General features: G+C 39.8%; 1 protein-coding gene across 1 annotated transcript in view; it reads left to right on the top strand.

The window, feature by feature from the left end:
* Positions 1–21,226, top strand: part of LOC139731196 (ankyrin repeat and SAM domain-containing protein 3-like) — a 35,966-nt gene extending 14,740 nt beyond the window's left edge. Inside the window, exons 6-11 of the mRNA XM_071642079.1 lie at positions 16,639–16,774; positions 17,251–17,469; positions 17,635–18,319; positions 19,525–19,666; positions 20,332–20,504; positions 20,833–21,226. Of these exons, the coding sequence (XP_071498180.1) occupies positions 16,639–16,774; positions 17,251–17,469; positions 17,635–18,319; positions 19,525–19,666; positions 20,332–20,504; positions 20,833–21,226 (1,749 nt within the window). The remainder of the gene's footprint in view (positions 1–16,638; positions 16,775–17,250; positions 17,470–17,634; positions 18,320–19,524; positions 19,667–20,331; positions 20,505–20,832) is intronic.
* Positions 21,227–22,200: the final 974 nt, after the last annotated feature.

Below are 22,200 nucleotides of genomic sequence, written 5' to 3'. Positions count from 1 at the left end.
CGACGTCAAAGGACACCCAGCGACGGTTAGCGACGGCATACAACCAGTAGTTTAGACTGCGTGTCGGCGGGCGCCGCCGAGCGTCGCAAAGCGTCGGCTAACTCCCAAGTATACTTGTAAAAGACGAGCCCTCACAAATGGACCGTTGCATGTACGAAAAGGTACCTTGTGGCCGTCTCGCTGCGTCCGCAAAATAAGCTCCTTCCCTCTACCCTCCCGATGCGTCCCGATGCGTCTCGAGGCGTCCCTCGTTGAATGGCGACTTTTGTTTCGTAATGAATAGAAAGCTTATACTACTAGTGCTAAGCGGAGAAGCCATCGGCAATCCAGGATTTAGGGCCACGCACTATTTTGACATGAAAATTACACTTACTGATACATGTGCAAATGTATTTTAGGTTACAGAAATGAATTGTGACATGATTCAACTCCTCAGCAATGCAACTGCGAACCAAATTCGGCAATTAGTATTAAGGAAGAAATGCCATAAATATACTATTGCTTGATGCTTAAAAAAAATCGCGAGTTTACCGTTTAATTCGCGCTACTCGCGCGCTCGCTACTCATCAATGATCCGAATCCCCGATACGCGTGCGTGTACGTAGTGCAGCGTCCGAGTATATACTTGGGCACACAATCTGCGCCCTGGGCTTGAGATGAAATTTTATGAAGCATAGCTGTGACTTGTGAGAGCCAACATCAAATGCAAGTCCCCGCACCGTACGTAAATTTTCATTTAAACGCAAGGAAGTTCATTGCTAAAAGGAAGCGTGATTCCGTAGGCAAATATCGAACGCAACCTTCACTAATCAAATGGAATAGAAAGTGCTACATATTACTAGCAGACAAAGCGAAGCCATCGGCAATAGGAGGGTTTGGGGCCAAGCACTGTTTTGACCTGAAAATTACACTTAACTGATTTTCTAGGTTACAGAAATGAATTCTGACATGATTCAGCTCCTCAGCAGTGCAGTTTCGAACCAAATTCGGCATTAAGTATGAAGGTAGAATTGCTGCCCGATGCTTACAAAAATCGCGAATTTACCATTTCGCGCTACTCGTTCGCTACAACTCCCGATATCGATCCGAAAATCCCCGATACGCATAAAGTATTATGTGTTATAGCGTGTGGTATAGTGCACATAATCTAAGCACCGAGCGTGGGAAATTTCAGTAGTTGCGAGAGGTAAAGCATCAACAAATGCAAGTTCCCGCCCGAGAGCGAGCCGTACGCAAATTTGCATTTTATTGCAAGCAAGTTCATTGCTATTTATAAGCGGACGCACGATTTCGTAGGGAAAATATCGAAGGCAACCTTGACTAATCCAATGCCAATTTGCGTTTGTTTCTAATTCAACGCAAAGTTTCAGGCAAAACTGTATTACTTTATTTGCAGTTGCAAGTCAAATCTCTCACAGGGCCAGCGAGCCCTGTCAGTCCTAACAACTTTTTAGGCACGACGGACATCCACTCGTTGGTATCTATTCCAGAATGCGTTCGGAATACTTAGTACCTTTTATCTCAGTGGCATGCACTCGAGAATGCGCGCATTCTATACCCATTCCGGCCGTCGCCTGGGAATGCTCAGCTTAACAGGGCCTAGAAATACATAGTAAGCCGGGCATTCCGGAATGAAACTGAGAATGCATCAACAATGAGGGTGACTTTGTCTAATCTCTCTATTGTCTGTTAAAACCTAACGGTAACACTACCAACAGGATTAATTTGCCAGGGTTCACAGCCTTTGTCTTCTAGAATGCATTCGATCAGCCCCACGCTTTCACCAATGAGGTGCATTTTGTATACGTACGTACATGCCGCTACTAGCTCACCATTTTGCTTCCTTCGCGAGCTCTCAACGATCGAACATGTGGCTCTGGCTGGCCTGGTACATATTGCGAAGGTACCAAGGTAGTCTTTATCCAGGCATGCTAGATTTCGAATTTTCTATCAAAGGACATTTAATTCAGTTTTCGCCTAGAAGGGATAAATCAATCCTTTTGCATGGCTACATGACCATTTGTGATATCAGGGAGGTGAGGTCTGTTCGCTATATGCTTTTTTTTAGGCGAAAAGAAAGACAAAACAGTATCATATGACGTTTACAGGAACTCAAAAGGGGCTTTTACTCAAGACTAGTGCTAGAGGCATGTCCCTGGCTCACTCCCACTCCCAGGCCAGACTGTCTAATTGATATCTACACGTGGTTTACAACACGGGTGGGGTGTGAAGGAATGCATACGCGCATTCCTTTGCTGGCAGGCAACACTAACTTATTGATTGATCCACTCTGCTTTCATGGAAATTTCCACAAGCTTGGCCTGGCTGGGGCATAGGTATCATTCCCATTTATTCTGCCAGCACATGTTCCTTGTTTTGTTGTAGTTTTAGTTTAGTTTAGTTTTTGTTTTTGTATTGTACCGAGCTTCTTCTTTGTCGGGTGGGCTGGGGAGAGGAAAGATCAAAGTGAGCTGAGAGGGAATGAGACAGGGAGAGGGGAATCAAAAGGAGGAATCGTCCGCTAAGCATGTTGTCTCCTATACTTTTGCACAGTTCCATTATTATTGTCATCAAACGCCGATCATGCGAAATTAACCGGATTTTGATCAAATAGAATTGAACTGATATGAATAATAATATGAAAATCAGTGCTGTTGCTACAATACAAACGCATTCTACGTCACTACGAATGATTACAAGTTACTGATCTTATACTGCAGGACCTATAATGTATTACAAAGCGTTTTTAAAGCGACAGGGCTGTGTATGAAATTACAGACCAGCGTGGCTAAGAGCTACCCTCACAACCATGAAGCACACGGGCAAATTACAGATAGGAAAATTATTCGACATGTATTCTAGCATGTTCCGGAGCTGCATGTTATTGCTATTTACTTTCGAACGTAAAAGCAAACATGTGACATTTATTTTATCATCGTACGGAGTTGAATATTATCGTTATTCATTTCTGAACGTTAAAGCAAACATTCGACATTTGTTTTAGCATCTTCCGGAGCCGAATGTTATTGCTATTTACTTTCGAACATAAAAGCAAACATTAAAACATCTTAATATCATCGTACGGAGTTGAATATTATCGTTATTAATTTCCGAAAGTTAAAGGAAACATTCCACATTTATTTTAGCATCTTCCGGGGCCGAATGTTATTGCTATTTACTTTCGAACATAAAAGCAAACATCCGGCATTTATTTTACCATCGTAAGGAGTTGAATATCATTATTATTCATTTCCCAACGTCAAAGCAAACGTGCGATATTTATTTTAGCATCTTACACAGCCGAATGATATCCTTATTCATTTCCCAATGCAAAATCAAATACTCGACATTAATTTTTGCACCGTACGGAGCTGAATCTTACCGTTCTTCTTTTCCTAAAGTATAAGAAAACATCTGACATTTATTTTAGTATCATACAAAGTCGAATATTACCGTTATTCATTTCCGAACGTTAAAGGAAACATTCGACATTTATTTTAGCATCTGCCGGGGCCGAATGTTATTGCTATTTACTTTCGAACATAACAGCAAACATCCGGCATCTACTTTAGCCGAATGTTATCGTCATTCATTTCCGAACGCAAAATCAAATATCTGACATAAATTTTAGCACCTTACGAAGCTAAATCTTACTGTATTCATTTCCAAAAGTATAAGCAAACACCCGACATTAATTTTAGTATCATACAAAGCCGGATATTATACCGTTATTCATTTCTCGAAAATAAAAACAAATATCCGACATTTATTTTAGCATACGGAGTCGATTGTTAGCGCTGTTCATTTCCAAAAGTATAAAGGCAAACATCCGACTTTTCTTGGTGGCCCGATCGGTCCACCAAAATCTTCATAAAAATATATGAAATTTTGGTGCCCGACGTGCGTTTTTTGATGGCCCCGGGCCACCGCTAGTGTCGAGACCTGACGGTATACCTGGTAGGTACCTCTTAGCAACGGGGTTGGCGTCTCAATCTGGCAAGAAAAAATACGAATGTATCGAACTGCGGTACGAAACGCAACTTTAGGCGACGAGTATTATGTCGTAAAAAACAAACTAACCAACATACAGAAAAATCGAACAAAAGCAAAATCTCTGTGTTAGAAATCCGTTTCCAGAGACACTTTTACTCATTTTTTTTTTTTTTTTATTTCACACTGAAACTAAAATACAACGTGTATAATATGGCGCGACTTTTCTTTCTCACAACGCAACAGGGCGGCGTGTCGTTCTTTTGAAGGTCAAAGACAATCGTAGAGGTGCACGAGGCCGCTATCATTCTTCGTGAATGAATGGTTTCAGTAATGCGTCTGCATTCTCGGACGCATTCCGGACGCCTTGAATAGAGGATTTTATAATCCCCATTCTCGGAATACGACGGAATGCCTCTATTCAGAAGGCTGAGGGGAGTAACAATAGGGCATTCTCAGTGCAGGCAGAATGCGTGGCCCGGGAATGAAGTAGAGAATGCCTGCATGCCGGACGCATTCTGGATTACCAGCGACTGGATGTCCGTCGCCACAGCATATAGGCCTACAATTCATCACATTTTATTTTGCTTTCTGCAGAATGTGCGTCATCATGCGTCCCGAGGCGTCCCTCTCTGAATGGCGACTGCTGTTTTTTAATGAATAGAAAACGCTAAACTGTACTGGCAAACAAAGAAGAGAATATTAATCATTATCTTATAATGTCTTAATGAAGTGTAAAGTTACTCTAAATACTACGAATTTGGAAGTAAAACGTGATTCGTTTTCTTCTCTTAAATGCGTTCTTTGAGACCTTCAGCAAATTGTGATAGTCCCTTACGTGCTACTAAGTAGGTTATAGCTCGTTATTCCGAAGGTTCGTTATTCCCGAATTTCATTTTCGGACTAACGAATCTCCGGAATAACGCCACAAAATGTTCGGATTAACGAACCTCTATAAGGTATAGGGAATTTGCGTGTTTCGGATCAACGAACCTTCGGAATAACGAACCTTCAGAATAGCGAACCTTCTGAATTTTGAATTGATTTGATTTGATTTATTTCATTCTCATTTTCATTTTCATTTTTTTCTTTCATTCCACAAAACATAACACAAAGTAAATCTCAAATTCAATCATAAGCATATACACATTGCAAAATATAACGATCAATGGTAATCAACAAACTTACAAAGATATGCACACATACTGGAATTACAAAGTTATGTTTGAAGGATTAAAAAAATGAGAACTGGGGGGTCCACTAAAAAGCATTGCTTGTAGATTGTGGACCACTCTAAAAAATCTTCAAAAATACTTATTATAATTACAAGTATATACATGTACATAATACATAATACAGAAAAAAAAGACAAAATGAAACAAAGAACAGAGACACAACAACATGACATGACTAAACTGAGGGGGATACGATTGAAAGGAATATGGCAAAAAAAAAACAAATTTAAGGGAAGAAGGAAAAGAAAGAGATAAAGAGAGTGCCTATACACGCTGGACAGAGACACGGAAAAGGGGATTGTGGAAGTATTTCGGACAGCTGGTGACTGCACGCAGCTGTGGAAAAGTTAAGGATATAAACTGCCGAATTTCTTTACTTTATAATGCCATTCTTTACTTTATAATGAATAACGAACTGCACCCACTAAGAACAGTTGTATTTAGTGGCAAGTATAGATACGAGGCCGATTGTAGTCATCATCATGAAGCATACTAACGTAGTATTTAATCTTCCAGCGCGCGTTGGTGCGTTGTTTGTAATTCTTGGTAAAACCACATTGTTTTCAAAGAGAGAACATTATCTTGCTGATATAGATCTGCTCTACATAGCTGTCACATTCATGACAGCAGTTTTAAATTCTGTATAAACCTATGTCATTAAACTTTTCGTCTAAATTTCGTCTTTATATACCCACTGATTAAATACGAAAAGATTTTAAAAAGTGGTGTTCATCAAAGAAGGGGGTCTGGACATTCACATGTTGGCATCAGTGACTGTTCATTCATCACGATTTATTTTTCTCTGTCCATTCACGAATCAACAGTATCATCATTCATCTAGTATTAAGACAAAAAGGTAATGTATATAGATAGGGAACATAACTGCATCACCAATAAAATGTTATTATCGATGTGTATCACAACATACCTTGGTACCTGCTCACACTCGTGTTCATTCATTTGTTTTTGTTTTCATAAAATTCATTCTTTCCTATCTTGGTGGTACCTTATAAGCAGCCGTTGAGTTTGCAATTCCCTCGTCGATTGAACGTCGACGGACTCTTCGATGATTTTCAGCGTCGATTATAACTTACCTGAACACCCACAGACACGCACGACAGCTTTCAAAGTCCCTTGACGGTATAAACTTGGAGAGGTGCTCACATGGACTGTTATCTCGGTGTCGTATAACATGCCGAAACACACAAATTCCCTATGCCTAGAGGTTCGTTAATCCGAAAATGAAAAAGGGTCTGTTAATCCGAACATTTTGTGGCGTTATTCCAAAGGTTCGTTATTTCGAAGGTTCGTTAATTCGAAAATTAAATAGGGTTCGCTATTCCAAAGGCTCCTTTATCCGAAAATGAAATAGGGTTCGTTATTCGGAAGGATCGTTAATCCGAAATTAAATACGGTTCGTTATTCCGGAGGTTCGTTCATCCGAAATGAAAGAGGGTCCAGAACGAACCTTTGGAATAACGAGCCTTATTTTATTTTCGGATTAACGAACCTTCGGAATAACGAGCCTTTTTTCATTTTTGGAATAACGAACCTTCGGACTATTTAAAGATCCTTCGGAATGACGAACCTTCGGAATAATGAACTGTAACCCTGCCTTACGGGGGACGGGGAATGCTTTCATCTTCTCAAGAGACCTCTTTGTGTGAGAGAATGCAAAACTTTCTAAGGATGTTTTCAATTATTGTTTACTAGAAAACATAGACATGTGTTGTTTTCAGGCTTTTTCATTTTTCAATTTATTGGATTTTAAACATCATTTTCCGAAGTACGTGAATCCATTTTCTTTTCCTCTGTCATGACTGAAATCAGAAAGTCTGCGATAACAATAATTATCGCTAAATGCCACGCTGTGTTTGGACGTGCCAGTGTGCGAAACACATGGTTTTACTTTCAAGTTCAAAGGAAGGCTCTATGTGCTTCTGGCTTCTTTGAGGTTTGTATACTGCAAGTTCGGATCCATGGATCGAATGCGCCGTAGTAGCTGTGCTTAATAACGGTAAACAGTTTACGTTCGATACGAAGAAATATTTTTGAATCCAGTGATTAGCAAATCCCTTTTTATATTTCAGTGAAGATTTGAAATGCCTGATTTAATACGCTATACAGACAACTGTTCGATATTTCTGCTATGGGCCAAAAAGAAAGGCTATAGAACCATGGTGTGTAGCGTAGAATCATGAGATCACGAGCTAGTTCTTCCATCGATTTAACTTCCAGGCTATTTACACGTTGTTTACAACCAGAATTCCAGTGCGCGCATTCTTTCGTCTGGCCAGCACCTGGGGTCTGGTGCATGCTTCTTTGGAAATTTCCCACAACGGGGGCCGGGGGGGGGGGGGGGGGTGGTGTCGACCGCATACAATCCGTTCGTGTTTTTCCCCTTCGCTGCCTTGACCGCATACAATCCGTTCGTGTTTTTCCCCTTATTTTTTCCCCTTTGCTGGTAATGAACATTTAGTTTTAACTTAACGAAGGTGAGGTGTATGTATTTTTTCCATCATTCATGGGAAGAGAAGAAGAGTGAAAGAGGGAGAAATGAAATCAGACGGAGGACACGTAGCTCAACAAGCTGTCTTTTACACCAGCATCAGTAATTATCATTACCATCACTCAGATCATTTGGCCCTTTTCGTATCAAAATTAAGGAACACGACCACCATCATCACTCGAGATAACACATAAGCAAACTAATCACAAAGTACCAACAACCTCTCAGACAACAACACAAACACTATACAAAATATCACACAGCACACCGAAGAGGCTGGGAGCGAACTTCCTTCGAAATACTACACTACAGCAAATTGGAGAAATCGCCGTTACGAAAATGCATGTGCAGTAACCAGAGAGACACCTGAAAGAATTTTTACATACCGGTACTTCGAAACAAAGGGAACGAATAAAGTGACATTAAACGAAAGAAATCGTACCAAACGAGGTATGAGAAACAGCGGAAATAAAACAATGAGTAAAGGCCCTCGCCGAAGTTTGCAGCACCGAACACCACGCGAAAATTATACAAAGTCAACACGTGGCAACTCGCTATGACGAGATCTTTGAGACAGACATATTTTGTTCTTTGTAATCTTTATCAGTAGGCAATAAACAATACAAAACAGAAAATGAATTCGTTGGGACCGGAGAAATTAGTTTGTTATATCGGGTATTATTTTGTTACATCAGGATCTCCAATGCCTACATCGAGTTTCCACGGTACACTGGAATCAAAGTTCGAACGCTTTTTCACATGCACAAAATACATGCAAGAACAATTATCGCAGGAGCAAATGTGTCATCATCCAGTTCATTCTCAAAATTGTTGTTTTTGTTTTTTCAGTCACAAATTATCTTAAATTGTTGTGAAAATTGTCCCGAAACGGGAGAGTGCCATAGAACTTCTTTAGAGTTCTGTGGAGAGTGCCCGTCACCTTCTTCTGAGGGAATTGCTAGTAAGCCCGACCAGACGCAGTGCAATTCTATGCAGCGACAGGGCTGGGTAGTTAGTGAATGAGTTGCCTCCTAATCCGTCTTTTGTTCGCACGAGGCGTGGCGTGGACATTCTGTTTTGAAATCGACAAGCCTTAATTGTCTTTGATCAAAGTTACTCTGTACAATGTACTTGAAAGTCTGTGGTGTAGGGGTCATTGAGACACCTTCCTTGCAAGACACAGTGCGATGCGTGAAAAAAAAAAAGAAGCTTAGTGCTTGTTCATTAATTTTCTATGCCACCACGCCAATGTGCTGAATACGCATTGTATCACGATGTGCACCATCTTGTTGATGAACCCTATGAATTTGTTTAATCAAATCGTTGCTGACCGTAAAAGAGAGGAGGAGATTATAAGTCACGAACTGCCAGCCGCATGACAGAAATGTACCAAGCAAGCAAACAAGCAAGCACCAGTGAATGCCGTTTACAAACGCAAAAACTTGAACTGTTGATAGCAAAATCGACTGAAATCGTGTTTAGACTAAGTAAGAAGCTAAAGGGCCTACTCGTACATTAATATTGCAGAGATCAGTTACATGATTTCTAACAGAAAGAAAACTCGCCTTTTAAAATGCAAGGTAAATCTCGCTCCACATCACAATAAGGCAGCGAGTAAGTTCAGATTGTCTTTATTCACTTACTGTTGTCAAATCACTACCCTGATTCAATTTTGGCTAGTCCGCAAAAAAATTGACTAAACAAACATTACGACATATTAGTATGCCTTAGTAATAGTATCGTCCAGCTTGTGTACCAGCAGCACGATTATAAAGATTCTCGAGTACTACGTGTTTATGTACTGAGCTACTGTACGCGATGTATACATGTTTGCGGATTTACAGATCAGCAGTTGCGATCTTAACAAATTTAATTTGTGAGGGAGACAAAGTGAAGAAACTCGCATCTGAACCTTCACCCCTCTGAATAATATCTTTCTTTCAATGCAAACTTTTTTTGGGGTATATTCAGTTATTGTTTACTATAAAACATAGTCATGTGTTATTTTTCAGGCTTTTTAATGTTATTTATTGGATTCTAAACATCTTAACTATTCGAGTTTCTTTTCCCCTGACTGATATCTGAAAGTCTGCCATAACGATGTTCGCTAAACAGTTTACGTTCCATACGAAGAAATCATGTCTTTTAAACGAGGAAAAAAACAAACAAAAACAAGACAAAAAACAAAAACGAACGAATGTTGACAGCCAAATAACTTCACAGTTCGTAGGTGAAGTTCCTTCAAACTTTCCAAAGTAATACGTAGTTGTGAGCGTGAAATTGCCAGGATTTTGCTGTCTAACCGGTTAGTGGCTGCATCACATACTCGTAGTGAATTTGTGAATATTTGTGAATATTTCTGTGAGTAATCAATCCCTTCCTATACAATTTTTTAGTTCAGAAAACATTTGAAATACTCAAGTAAGTACACGATAATAAACTGTTCGATATTTCTACTAATGGTCAAAAGAAAGGCTATAATTAGAATCATGATCTTTGCGATGACAACTCATGAGCTATAGTTCTTCGATCGATATTTCCAGGCTATTTACACGCGGTTTATTCCCCAGCGCGCGCATTCTTTCGTCTGGCACCTTGGGTCTGGCACCTGGTTTTGTGGAAATTTTCCACAAGAGGGGAGAGGGGTGGGGTGTCAAGTTTCTCGTAATGCCAGAGAGTGCATACACAATCTCTTTGCTTCAGTTACTGTTGTGTTTTTTTCCCTTTGCTGGTAATGAACGTCTAGATTTAACTTTACGAAGGTTGCTAGCACGTGGTTCTTTTTGTTGTGAGGTGTATGTATTTTTTTTTTCATCATTCATGGGCCGGAAGGGAAAGAAGTATGTTCAGCAAGCTGTCTTTTACACTCGCATTAGTAATAACTTATCATCACCATCACTCAGATCACTCAGCCTTTTTCTATAAACATTCAGAAACATGACCAACATCATCATCAATCAAAGATTACTGTAGTATTCCTCCCGTCTATATTTCTTTTCTGAATTATCCTCCACTGCTCGCTTTAATGATTAACAAAAGATCGTAACTGTTCGTTACTTTGAAAGTTTGCAATTTCCGAAGTCTCGTTATTCGAAAAAAAAAAAATAAAAGCAACAACAAAATTGTGTTGCTGTTTTGAAGATTCGTCAATTCAAAAACGAAGGAAGGTTTGGTTTTCTAAATGCTGCTAATCCGAAAACAAAACAAATTTTTGACCACGTTATTCGTTTTCAGATTAACGAACCGTATTTCCCATTTTCAGATTAACGAACCTTCGGAATGTCACAAAATGTTCGGATTAACAAACCCTAGTACACTTTCAGATTACTATAGTAACAAACATGGAATTTGCGTTTTTCGGATACTGAAGAACGAACCATCGGAATATAAGTACACCTAGTATCATCATACCTGACTCTTTTTGGAATAATAACCACCACGCAAAGAAATTAACAATGTCAAACTGAGAAACTGATTTCATGCCTCAAAATTTTCCCTGATGCCGTCTATATATTTCTTTTCTGAATTACCCTTCCCCCTCCACTGCTCGACTGAAAAACAAACAAACAAAACAAAACATAAAGTTACAGTTCGTTACTTAAAGTTCGTTACGAAGGCTAAGATTCGGAGGAACGAACCAATGGAATAAGTACATGACTCTATCCAGAATACAAACATCACGCAAAAAAAATTAACGATATCAAACTGAGAATTTCACTTTCTTGTATTTCTTGCCTCAAGAATTTCACTCCCTTCTATATTCATTTTCTGAATTACCCCCCCCCCCCCCCATCCCCTAATCGACAGAAAAAAAAAACAAAAACATAAGTTACAGTCATTCCGAAGGCTCGTAAATCCCAAATTGACGAAGGGGGAAAAACAAGTTTCGTTTTTTGAAGAATCGTCGACTCGAAAACGAAACGGGGGTCGATATTCTCAACGTTGTTAAACTCAAAAGATAAATGAATAAATAAACAAATAGGTAGATAGATAGATAGATAAATAAATAAATAAATACATTTTCGTGCCGGATTAAGAGTTTTCAGACTAAGGCACCTTCGGAATAATCCCACACACTGTTAGTTAGTTAAAAGTTGATGCCTATTCAGGTGGTCACAACTTACGTTTGAAATGAGAAAGTGCATGGGAGCATTTGCAGACATTTAAAACATCCGACATTAACGTTTTAGCACTATAAAGAGCCGAAAGTTACCGTTGTTCATTTTCGATTGTAAGAGCAATCATGCAACATTTACTAGTATTTTAGCACCTTACGGAGACGAATGTTACCGTTAATCATTTTCAAATGTAAAAGCAAACTACCGACATTCATTTTAGCATCTTAGGGAGCTGAATGTTATCCTTATTCATTTCCGAACGTGAAAGCAAACATCCGCTATCTATTTTAGCATCTTACTGAGCCGATTGATACCGTTAATCATTTCCAAATGTAAAAGCTACAATCTCTTATTATTTTAGCATCGTACGGAGCAGAATATTACTGGTATTCATTTCCAAATTTAAAAGCAAACACCCGACATTTATTTCATTATCATACGGAGCCGAATGCTGCTGTCCACTTCCGAAAGTGAAATGAATCATCTGACAATATTATTTTAGCATCGTACGGAGCCGAATAGTAGGGCCTACTGTTGTTAATTTTCAACGTCAATGCAGATATCAGACATTTACTTTCCCATCAAACGCAGCTGAATGTTACTGTTATTCATTTCGAAATGTAAAAGCAAATATCCAACATTTATTTTAGCATCGTATGGAGCAGAATGTTACTTCTATTCACTTCCGAACGTAAAATCAATCATCTGACATTTATATCAGCATCTTCCGGAGCCGAATGTCATTAATATTTACTTTCGAAAGTAAAAGCAAACATCCGACATTCATTTGATCATAGTACGGAATTGAATATTATTGTTATTCATTTCCGAACGTCAAAGGGATCATTCGACATTTATTTTAGCATCTTCCGGAGCTGAATGTTATTGATATTTACTTTCGAACATTAAAGCAAACATCCGGCATTTATTTCACCATCACACGGAGATGAATATTATTGGTATTCATTTCCAAACGTCAAAGGGATCATTCAACATTTACTTTAGCATCTTACAGAGCTAAATGTTATCGCTAATTTACTTTCGAACGTTAAAGTAAACATCCGGCATTTATAGCATCTTCCGGAGCTGAATGTTATTGCTATTTACTTTCAAACATAAAAGCAAACATCAGACAGTTATTTTATCATCGTATACGGAGTTGAATATGATTGTTATTCATTTCCGAACGTCAAAGCAAACATCAAACATCAATTTTAATGAATCAATGTTACTGTTATTCATTTCGAAATTTAAAAAGCAGACATCCGACAATATTCTAGCATCGTATGGAGCAGAATATTACTGCTATTCGCTTCCGAACGTAAAAGCAATCATGTGATAGTTATTTTAGCATCTTCTGGAGCCGAATGTTGCTATTTACTTTCGAAAGTAAAAGCAAACATGCGGCGTTTATTTTATCATCGTACGGAGTTGAATATTATTGTTAATCATTTCCGAAAGTCAAAGCAAACATTCGACATTTATTTCAGCATCTTCCGGAGCCAAATGTTATCCTTATGCATTTCCGATCGCAAAATCAAATATCTGACATCAATTTTAGCACCGTATGGAGCTGAATCTTACCGTTATTCATTTCCAAAAATATAAACAAACATCCGACGTTTTAGTATCATACGAATATTACCATTATTCATTTCCAAAATTAAAATGAAACATCTGACATTAATTTTAGCATCTTGCGGAGCCAATTGTTGCCGCTGTTCATTTCCAAAAGTAACGACAAACATCTGACTTTTTCCTACGGGAGAAATAGGACGACTTCGTAATACACTGTATTTAGTTCTTGAGTCACTTGACAGATAAAAAAAGATCTAACCTCATGCATGCAAAATTTTACATGTATGGAGCTGCCTAATTAAGGCATACATTCGCGTATGAGTGTAGACCTACATGTGTTTTCATAAACCCTCTTCGATCGCTACTTTCAAAGTGTTCCCCGTTCAGTGAGATCACACCCCATAATTACGTTTTCTTTTCACCATCTTGTAGCCAAACGAAACGCAAATCAACTCATAACCAATGTTGAGACAAAGGAAAGCGTCGGGACACGTCGTTCATCGTCGGGCTATCACAAGCATCATTTGTAATCAGGAGAGGTGCGTCTGGACACGTCGCTCGCTATTCAATTTAAGCACTGGCCGTGACCATTCAGAAATCTCGCTATATCTCAAGCGCCATGTCCCGAAACGTCGGCACTATCAAAACGAACGCTTGCGTGAGCGGAGGTCACGCAACATAGAAATAATCAACAGCTTCTTTTGAGGGTGTCGGCAAGTGTCAGCAAGCGTCGGCAAGCGTCGCGGTATCATCAAAATGATGGCGCGTAGTGCTTTGACCGACGCTTAGCGACGGAGTAAAAACATACTGCGACGCACTTCATTGTTCTCGCAATATGTCCCCGTCGCTGAGTGTCGCTCTCCGTCGCTCGCAGTCCCTACTTTACCAGGTGCGCCTTACCATCATGGCCAAATTTTTATAATGAAGGCTTAAGAAGTAATGTGATTAAAAAATGTACAAATTATACATATATGCTCAAATTACGCTCCTCGTAGTCCATTTGTTTTCACTTTGCTGTCTGCTCTTACTGTACATGAAATGATGAAGACTACACAGTGTATTTAACAGTACATATATTTGCACATATGTGTAATGTACATGTACACTGTACATTGTACATTTCAAAGTACAATAGTGATAAATTGATGTATTTCCTGACCACACCTCAACACTGAAAAAAAAAAAATCTAAACTTATTTACCAATAATCAGGTGCCATAAACGTTGATAAAAATAAAGTCTACTACACTGTACAGCTGTATATGTACAAAGTACATATACAATGTTTTAATTTGGATGTGATTTGTTATAGGGGGTTTAATCAAATTGCTAACATGTGAGTGTGTGTGTGTGTGTGCATGTGTTTGTGTATGTTTGTGTGTGTGTGTGTGTGTGTGTGCACATGCGTGTATGTGTTTGTGTGTGTTGTGTGCATGGCCCACACATTTCCCAAGCATAATTTCACACTGATATCCCCCTTAAATGTTTGTGAATTAGAAAAAAAACAAGTTGCTTTGTCAGACTGTCTTTTGATATGAATAGGCCTACTTATTTGATAATGTATATATATATACATGGAGCTACTATTTTGAGCAAATACAGGTATGGTTTGCCAAAAAAAAGGAATATATATATATATATATATATATATATGTAACCTTTATATGCATATTCAGAAGGGCAGTTTAACCAAAACTGTTCACTTGTAATGCCAGAGACAAATGGACCAATATCTCTAGCAGAAATGCTCTTATGCGTCTTCATCTTGGTTTACTAAGTTTAGCTTTACTATCATGAAGACTAACAAACAAAAAAAACCGAGTGACGGGGTATTCTTACAACAGGGATATTGGTCTGATTGTCTCTGTTACAGAAATTATCAAAGTGAATAGTGTCGGTCTACAGTTTTGTAACTGCCCAGTAGGCCCTACATGAAGTGGTAATGAAATTATAAAAGTTGTACAAACTTAGCGCAATTCTTTAAATTTAGACTGCTCTCTAAAAAAGGCACATTCTGGTTCCTTATATGTACTTCACAACTTTGCACTACAAATTGTGTAATGTGGTTGTACCCTATCCCCTTCACCTCCACCACCCCTGATCAGAATATGCTTGATATCTTGTATACCATAGCTAAGTAGAGGTTCATAGAACCTACATCTCACAGCCCTGAGCTTATTACAAAATTACATTGTTATTTAGTGGGCCACAAGTGCCTATGTCAATTAAAGAATTTCTTTAATTTCTGAATATTTCATCATACAATATTATTAAGGAAGAATAATTGTTGACAAAATTATTTCTTTTAATGAATATGATCGGCACAATCCACCCCCCTCCAAAAAAAAACAAAACAAAAAAAAACATATTGGTCCCCTTTACCAACAATAACATCGCCAAACAAATCTTCCAACTTTTCTTGAGGTCCACATCTCACGACCTTCACAGAGTTCTTTGCAGTTTTATGTAGTGTTTGGACGTTAGAAGTGGCACATCACAAATCATACATCGGCGAGCTGGCGATTTGTAGCTCGCCATTTTCAATCTCAAGAATGATATTCAAGTCATCATCGAATCTGGGCACAACAAAGTCCAAAACACCACGTGAAAGTAGGTCGGACATGACTGCAACCATAACTTTCAGCCAGTCAAAAACGTTGCAAGAATCAGCTGTGCAACAATGCATGGTACGGATCACTGAAGAACTGAGTACATGTATCGCATTGCATTGTGATCAAAGAGTTGGCTCTTTGATTGTGATAATGTGTGTTGTGCAAAAATGCAGGCATCTCTGTGCACATAATTAGTAATTGTTGCAGATCGCACTGTATTCACGGTGCAATGCACACAGCTGGTTGCAGATCGATCGATCCCACATAACTTTTCTGTGATCGATCCCTTAGTTTTCATGCATACACGTACGCAATGAGCTTGCGAGAGATAGGGCATTACGTAAGCATACCTAATATGAACTTTTGACCCTACGCACTGTCAAACCATTCTGGACGTTTTTTTCGGACAGGTTTGTTGGCATCGAGCGGTTACAGGGGATAGCGCGATAAGCTGTGGAGCGGCGCGTGGATGCGTAATGATAGAAAACGTCCAGAATCTGGACTAGTACTCCCATAGAGGAAATCCACTCTCATTTTGTGCAGATTAATTTGAGATGGTAATCTGACATCATTATCCGTTATATTTTTCCATTGCAGGCTAGTGTGGACATTGATCTCCAGAGTCACCGCGGTGACACGGCTCGTTCGTTGGCTCTCATGAACGGCCACATGAAGATAGTCAGCCTCATAGACAACAGATGCATGTCGCCCCCTAGTGTCCGATCAGCACCAGGTATGCAAGGATAAAAGATTCTGTGCTCTGTGTCTGGCTGCTGGCTTGCATGAGCTGAAACATTGTATAATTTATGATTGAAGCTTGTGTCTGTTTGTGAAGTTTTTCCCGAAATCAATTAGAAGTCTAACCAATTCAATGCGTTCTATTTTTTTTTTTCTGTAATGTACAATATTAGGAGAAAATGCCTAAAGAGCTACACTACAGGCTCCCAAAGTAGATCAGTAATGTCAAGATCGTTGCAAAGTATAAACGGTTACTCATCGCCAAGATGCCTGATATATTTTTTTTTTGTTGTTGTTGACTCGGCTCAGTTTGCTAAACTGTAAGTATTTTGGATGTTAACCCGTTCAGGAAGGGCTGATTTTGCTACAACAAGCATTTCCCATAGACACTTGCCCGAATATACTCGAGACTCATCCTCAACAGGTTAAATATAAGGTTTGAATCTTGAATTCCTTCAATTTCTGGCTCAGGTCTAGGGGATGATCTTGACCTCAGCTCATCAGACGAGAATTTCCAGCTCCGCCCTGCGAGGCCATCTCATCACCACCACCACCACCATCACCATCACCATGGAAGGGGTCGTAGTTCAAAGGTCAAAGGGCCAAGCATTCTGGATGGCCCAGAGGCATTCGCAAAGTTACGGGGAGAAAAGAAAACAAAGTCATCAGAGCTTGCAGAGGATCACAGTGGTGAGATATGATAGGCTAAAGGAATTTGATGCCAGTGATATAATGCATGATGATTTACAAATTGATGTGCGGCCAGTTTCTGATGGGACGATGAATCAATTTTGTTGCTATGAATGGATTTCCTGTCATGGGTAATAATTTGTCATTATTGATGCTTTTGTATAGAACTCCAGGACGATGGGCAGAATGGGAACGATGTTGGTGGGGCAGAGGATACAGCATTCTGTGTGTCTGGTGCCCTCACGATACGCAGCAGTAACTCCAGTCTTAGCAGTAGCTCAGCTGGGGGATTGGCCGGGGCGCTTGGTGTGAGCTGTGATGCGAGTCTTTCCAGCAACGATGCAGGGAGCCCGGGCAGTGAGGAGCCCGACGTCAGACCAAAGAGCGGTGGCACGCACCAGGGCGTCGATCCCAACGAGCTGGCGGCCCAAATCAGCAAGATCAGCATCGATGGGAGCGGCGATGCATCGTCGTCGGACCAGGATCTCTTTGGCTCCCTGAACCATGATCGTCCACAGCAGCAGGTGTCTCTCCACGTAGGATGGAACCTCGGAGCCAATCTCCAGATCTACCCCAATGACCCCGCCCCACCACACCCTCCCCACCCGCAAGGTCCCCAGCCGGCCATAGGGTACACTTCCACGGTCTCCCCCCTCCAGCCCGACCTGTCCAGGGGTGAAGGGTCGGAGGTCATGGAAGAGAAAGTGACCAGCTATCCCTTCACTGACCTGGCAGGGCTCCTTGGCAGCCTGGGCTTGACCAAGTATCTTCACATCTTTGAGGAGCAAGAAATTGATCTCAGAGTCTTCCTGACCCTCACAGACAGCGACCTCAAGGAGGTCGGCATTAGGTAATGATTTCTGCTTTAAAGGTACTGTTTATCATCAATGTATGCATCAAATGTGGTAACTCAAACATTTTTAAAATCACCATTCCCAATGCTTAACAATACCTTTAACGTTTTTCTTTCTTTCTCTGTTGGCTTCTTCCAGCCCCTTATATCTCTTAAATGTTCACATTTTGGTGGCCTCAAAAACAAGAGTACAAGTGCATATCCTCACTTTGAAGCTTAGTTGCGTGGTCATGCCACAAGAAGATAACCTCTTTTGGAAATATGGTGACAAAACATTGATTTTAGATGGCGCTAGGCCACTGGGTCACTGGAATGTTGAGAAGCCCTGAGTAACCCCCACTTTCTTGCCCTTCCACTTCCATTTTAGTTTCTTCCCCTGACTGTTCATACTCTCATTCTCACTGATTAACCTTCTTCTAATTCTTTTTTGTTCCTTCCTTCTTTCATCATTAAATTGTTTTTTTTCTTTTGTTGACCCGTTGTGGTAATTTTACTGCTACAGTATTTCTGCTTTGAGAATAGTCTGTAACATTTTAGTACTTTAACAGTACCACTGCCACTGTTTCAAGACCCTTGTTCACTTCTATTACCCCTTTCCATCGTTTTTAATAAGAAAGGCCATGATTGCTTAATTTCCAGTTCAAAAACATTATTTTTATGATGTGCATACGTGTGTGGTTGTGACTTCTGTGACACTTTGATAAAAACATATGCAGTGTCACATCCCTTTGTTTTACTGTTTAATTTTTTTTTTTGTTTTAACAGCTCTGCATGCACTAGTACCTATATGTGTACATGTTATACTTTATATTAGTAGCAAACACTTTGAATGGACATTGTCATGATAATTTGGAGTTGTCATGTGGTTTGGGCTGCCTACACTGGTATGTGAATGAATGACTTTCCTAACCCTTTAGCCTGAATTTTCAAAGGTGGCTTAAGTAAATTTATGATTTAAATGTAGTCCCTGGAAGAAAAGAAGCACTACATCACAGGTAGATTTTTCATTTTTTGTTTGTAGCAGCACCCATCCCATATGGGATGTCGGTTTGCGTATGTCTCAAAGCTAACCTTGTAAATTTGGCGAGTGTAATCTTTGAATGAATGCCTATAGCAGGGAAAAACCACATACCATTATACATGCTGTCCAAGGTCTATGGCACAGAAAGGTTTACTCATTCCTTGTTGGGTTTTCCGCACAGGCTGATGGGACCGAGGCGGAAACTGACCAACGCCATCGCCCGCTGGCACAGCCAGGCCAGGCCCTTCTCGGACAGCCTGGAGCAGGTCTACGCTGACCGGGTGGAGACTGCTATGCAGGAAATGGCCGTTCAACTCTCGGAGGTCAGCTGGGGCTCATGACGGTTAAACTATGTAGTATTAGTAGTGAGATGTAAATCTGCAATGTTACTCCTTCAATGCAGGTACAGGCAAAGAGTGTGGTTTTGCATACGTGCAGGATGGGTATTCCCATTGTCCAACTAATGAGGAGGCTTTAACCATTTGCAACTGGGATCTAAATCGTGCTAATAGAAAACACTGTAGTAGCAGTATCCCTCAGAGGAAAAAAAAAACAATGGTAAATGTTTTCATAGTAATACTATCAAAAGAAATGAGAAAGAGAGAAGTACAGGTTGTACTTGTATTCAGCAAAGATTGAGAAAGCAATGCCTGTTCATGAAATGTTATGCAACACATCAAATCATAACTCAGGTTACTCATCCCCCACCAAATTCTGAAATACCCCAAAATTGTGTTTGTTTGTTTTTAATAATATTCATAATAATAATATGATAATGATGATGATGATAATAATAATAATAATAATGATAATGATATAATAGTAATGATAATAATAGTGGGTGTGGGGGGTATTCGTATTATTTTGCACAGTGAACATAGGATTTTGCAAAATGTACATCTCCTTCTTTAATGTTATGCTGGAGATGGAACTTGGAAGGAAGAAAGGTTTTTCCTTTTTGACCGTTGATGATACTTTTCTCTTCCAGGATGGGATAAAGAGAGACCAGATGGAGGCACAACTCCTGCAGGAGAAGGAGCTGAGGAGTGTGGTGGAGGGATGCCTGATGGAGGACCGGAAGAATTACCAGCAGGTCATCTCCATGGTAACGGATACCAGCAAACTCTGTCATCGCATGAGGCAGCTGTATGATAATGTCAGGTGGGCCGAGTTGTATTGTAGTAGAAAATTTTTATTGAGTGATGCGTGCTGCTGACTAAAGGCCCCTTCTAAAGAAATGTTGTACATCACTAATATAGCAGTGACAATACACCTTATAAGGATAAAGAATAATTGATGCTTATGTTAGTGAAGGTATATAACTTTAACATATTAAGTTATGTTATGTTTTATCATATTAATATAAGTTTAAGTTGTCAGTAAGTGAAATGACAGTATTAACCAAGGCAAAGCCAATAGAAATGTTATAGCATGAAGGTGATTTTATTTCTAAGCTGCTGTAACATTCAACATGTTTTTATTCCATCAGGTTTTACCAAGTGGAGCTAGTGCGACGAGTCCAATCCATGCCCTTCCTTGCGCGAAGGGATTCTGGGGACTCGAGTTCCCCGTCGTCAGACATCGTCCGCTCAATCATGAGCAGCCCAGTACTGAGGGGGACAGCAGTGAGCTCCACCCACACCAGCGAGCAATTGGGATTCCCCGAGAGAGGCAGCCTGCAGAGGGGGGAGGGGGAGATGTCGCGTGACGGCAGCGACGCCGTCGAGCTGAGGAAGCTGCCCATGGTCGACCTCGTGGAGACGCTGGGGCAGCTCTCGCACAAACTGGGCCGGATTGTTGCCATGGTGACAAACAATGCAGACAAGATTGTGGATGGGCAGAGTGCCTTCTCGCCAAACTCCAGCGGGAACTCTTTGCCTTAACCCATTGAGGACAATCCCCAAGAATACTCGGGCAGGCGTCTATGGAAAATGTGTGTCATAGCAAAATCAGTCCATCTTCAACGGGTTAAAAGCAAGCCTCTTCTTCTTCTGATTTCATGTTCCCACAGAATGGACTTTCATTGCAATAGGAGTAATGCTCTGATGTCATGTACGTAAGATGTCTAATCAATTCACCAATTTCCAGTTGTGATACTATTATATCTTCTTATTGCAGTTCAATGCAAAGCTGTCAAGGGGATCCAAAGAAATGTGTGCTCGATTGGAATGAACTGTAGAGAAGAGTAATACAGCGGTCTCCCGTTACGTATAACAGAGTCCCCAGGACCTTTCGTATAACATAGAGCAGATGATTTTATAGCCTAAATTTTTATTTTGTTGTAAATGGAATTCTGTTATAACCATTCTCATTATACAGGAGTGCACTGTACAATGGCCAATTGAGGTGACTAAAGAAACAAACTAATTAATATCACTAAATTGGTGTGATGCTTAAAGTAAGCACAAAACTTAACATCATTAATCAGATGTATTTCTTGAGGTGCACAAAACATGTTTTTGTCTTGTCATTCCTTTTGACACTGAGTCAATCATGTAGGGTGACTTTAGTTCTTTTTTAGTTTGTTTATTTTTTAACTTTAGTTTTTTTTTTCTGTTAAATTTGTGTCTTGAATAGGAATTCAACAGTACTTGTATACAGTTTGAGAACAGTAAGAAATATGAGAGGGAAATGATATATTAATGCCAGGTCAAAGAATGCCGTGCAGGTAGTTTTTATTGAAATTTGGCAATGCATTATTTTTTTAGCATCATATACTCTGCCGTGTGTAATGTGACTTTTGAAAATTGAAAATGTTCACTTTATTTGAGTCAAAACAAGATATTGCTCATTATACATGAGTAAGTAGAGTGAATGAATTTGTACAACCAGTATTAAGTGAGGCATTATGAAATGC

Source organism: Diadema antillarum, unplaced genomic scaffold (assembly GCF_040938485.1).
Source record: "Diadema antillarum isolate AM-2024a unplaced genomic scaffold, OU_Dant_1.0 seq00000365_RagTag, whole genome shotgun sequence".
Classification (NCBI taxonomy): domain Eukaryota; kingdom Metazoa; phylum Echinodermata; class Echinoidea; order Diadematoida; family Diadematidae; genus Diadema; species Diadema antillarum.
The sequence above is the reverse complement of the archived record's forward strand: the minus strand, read 5'-3'. Positions and strand labels throughout refer to the sequence as shown.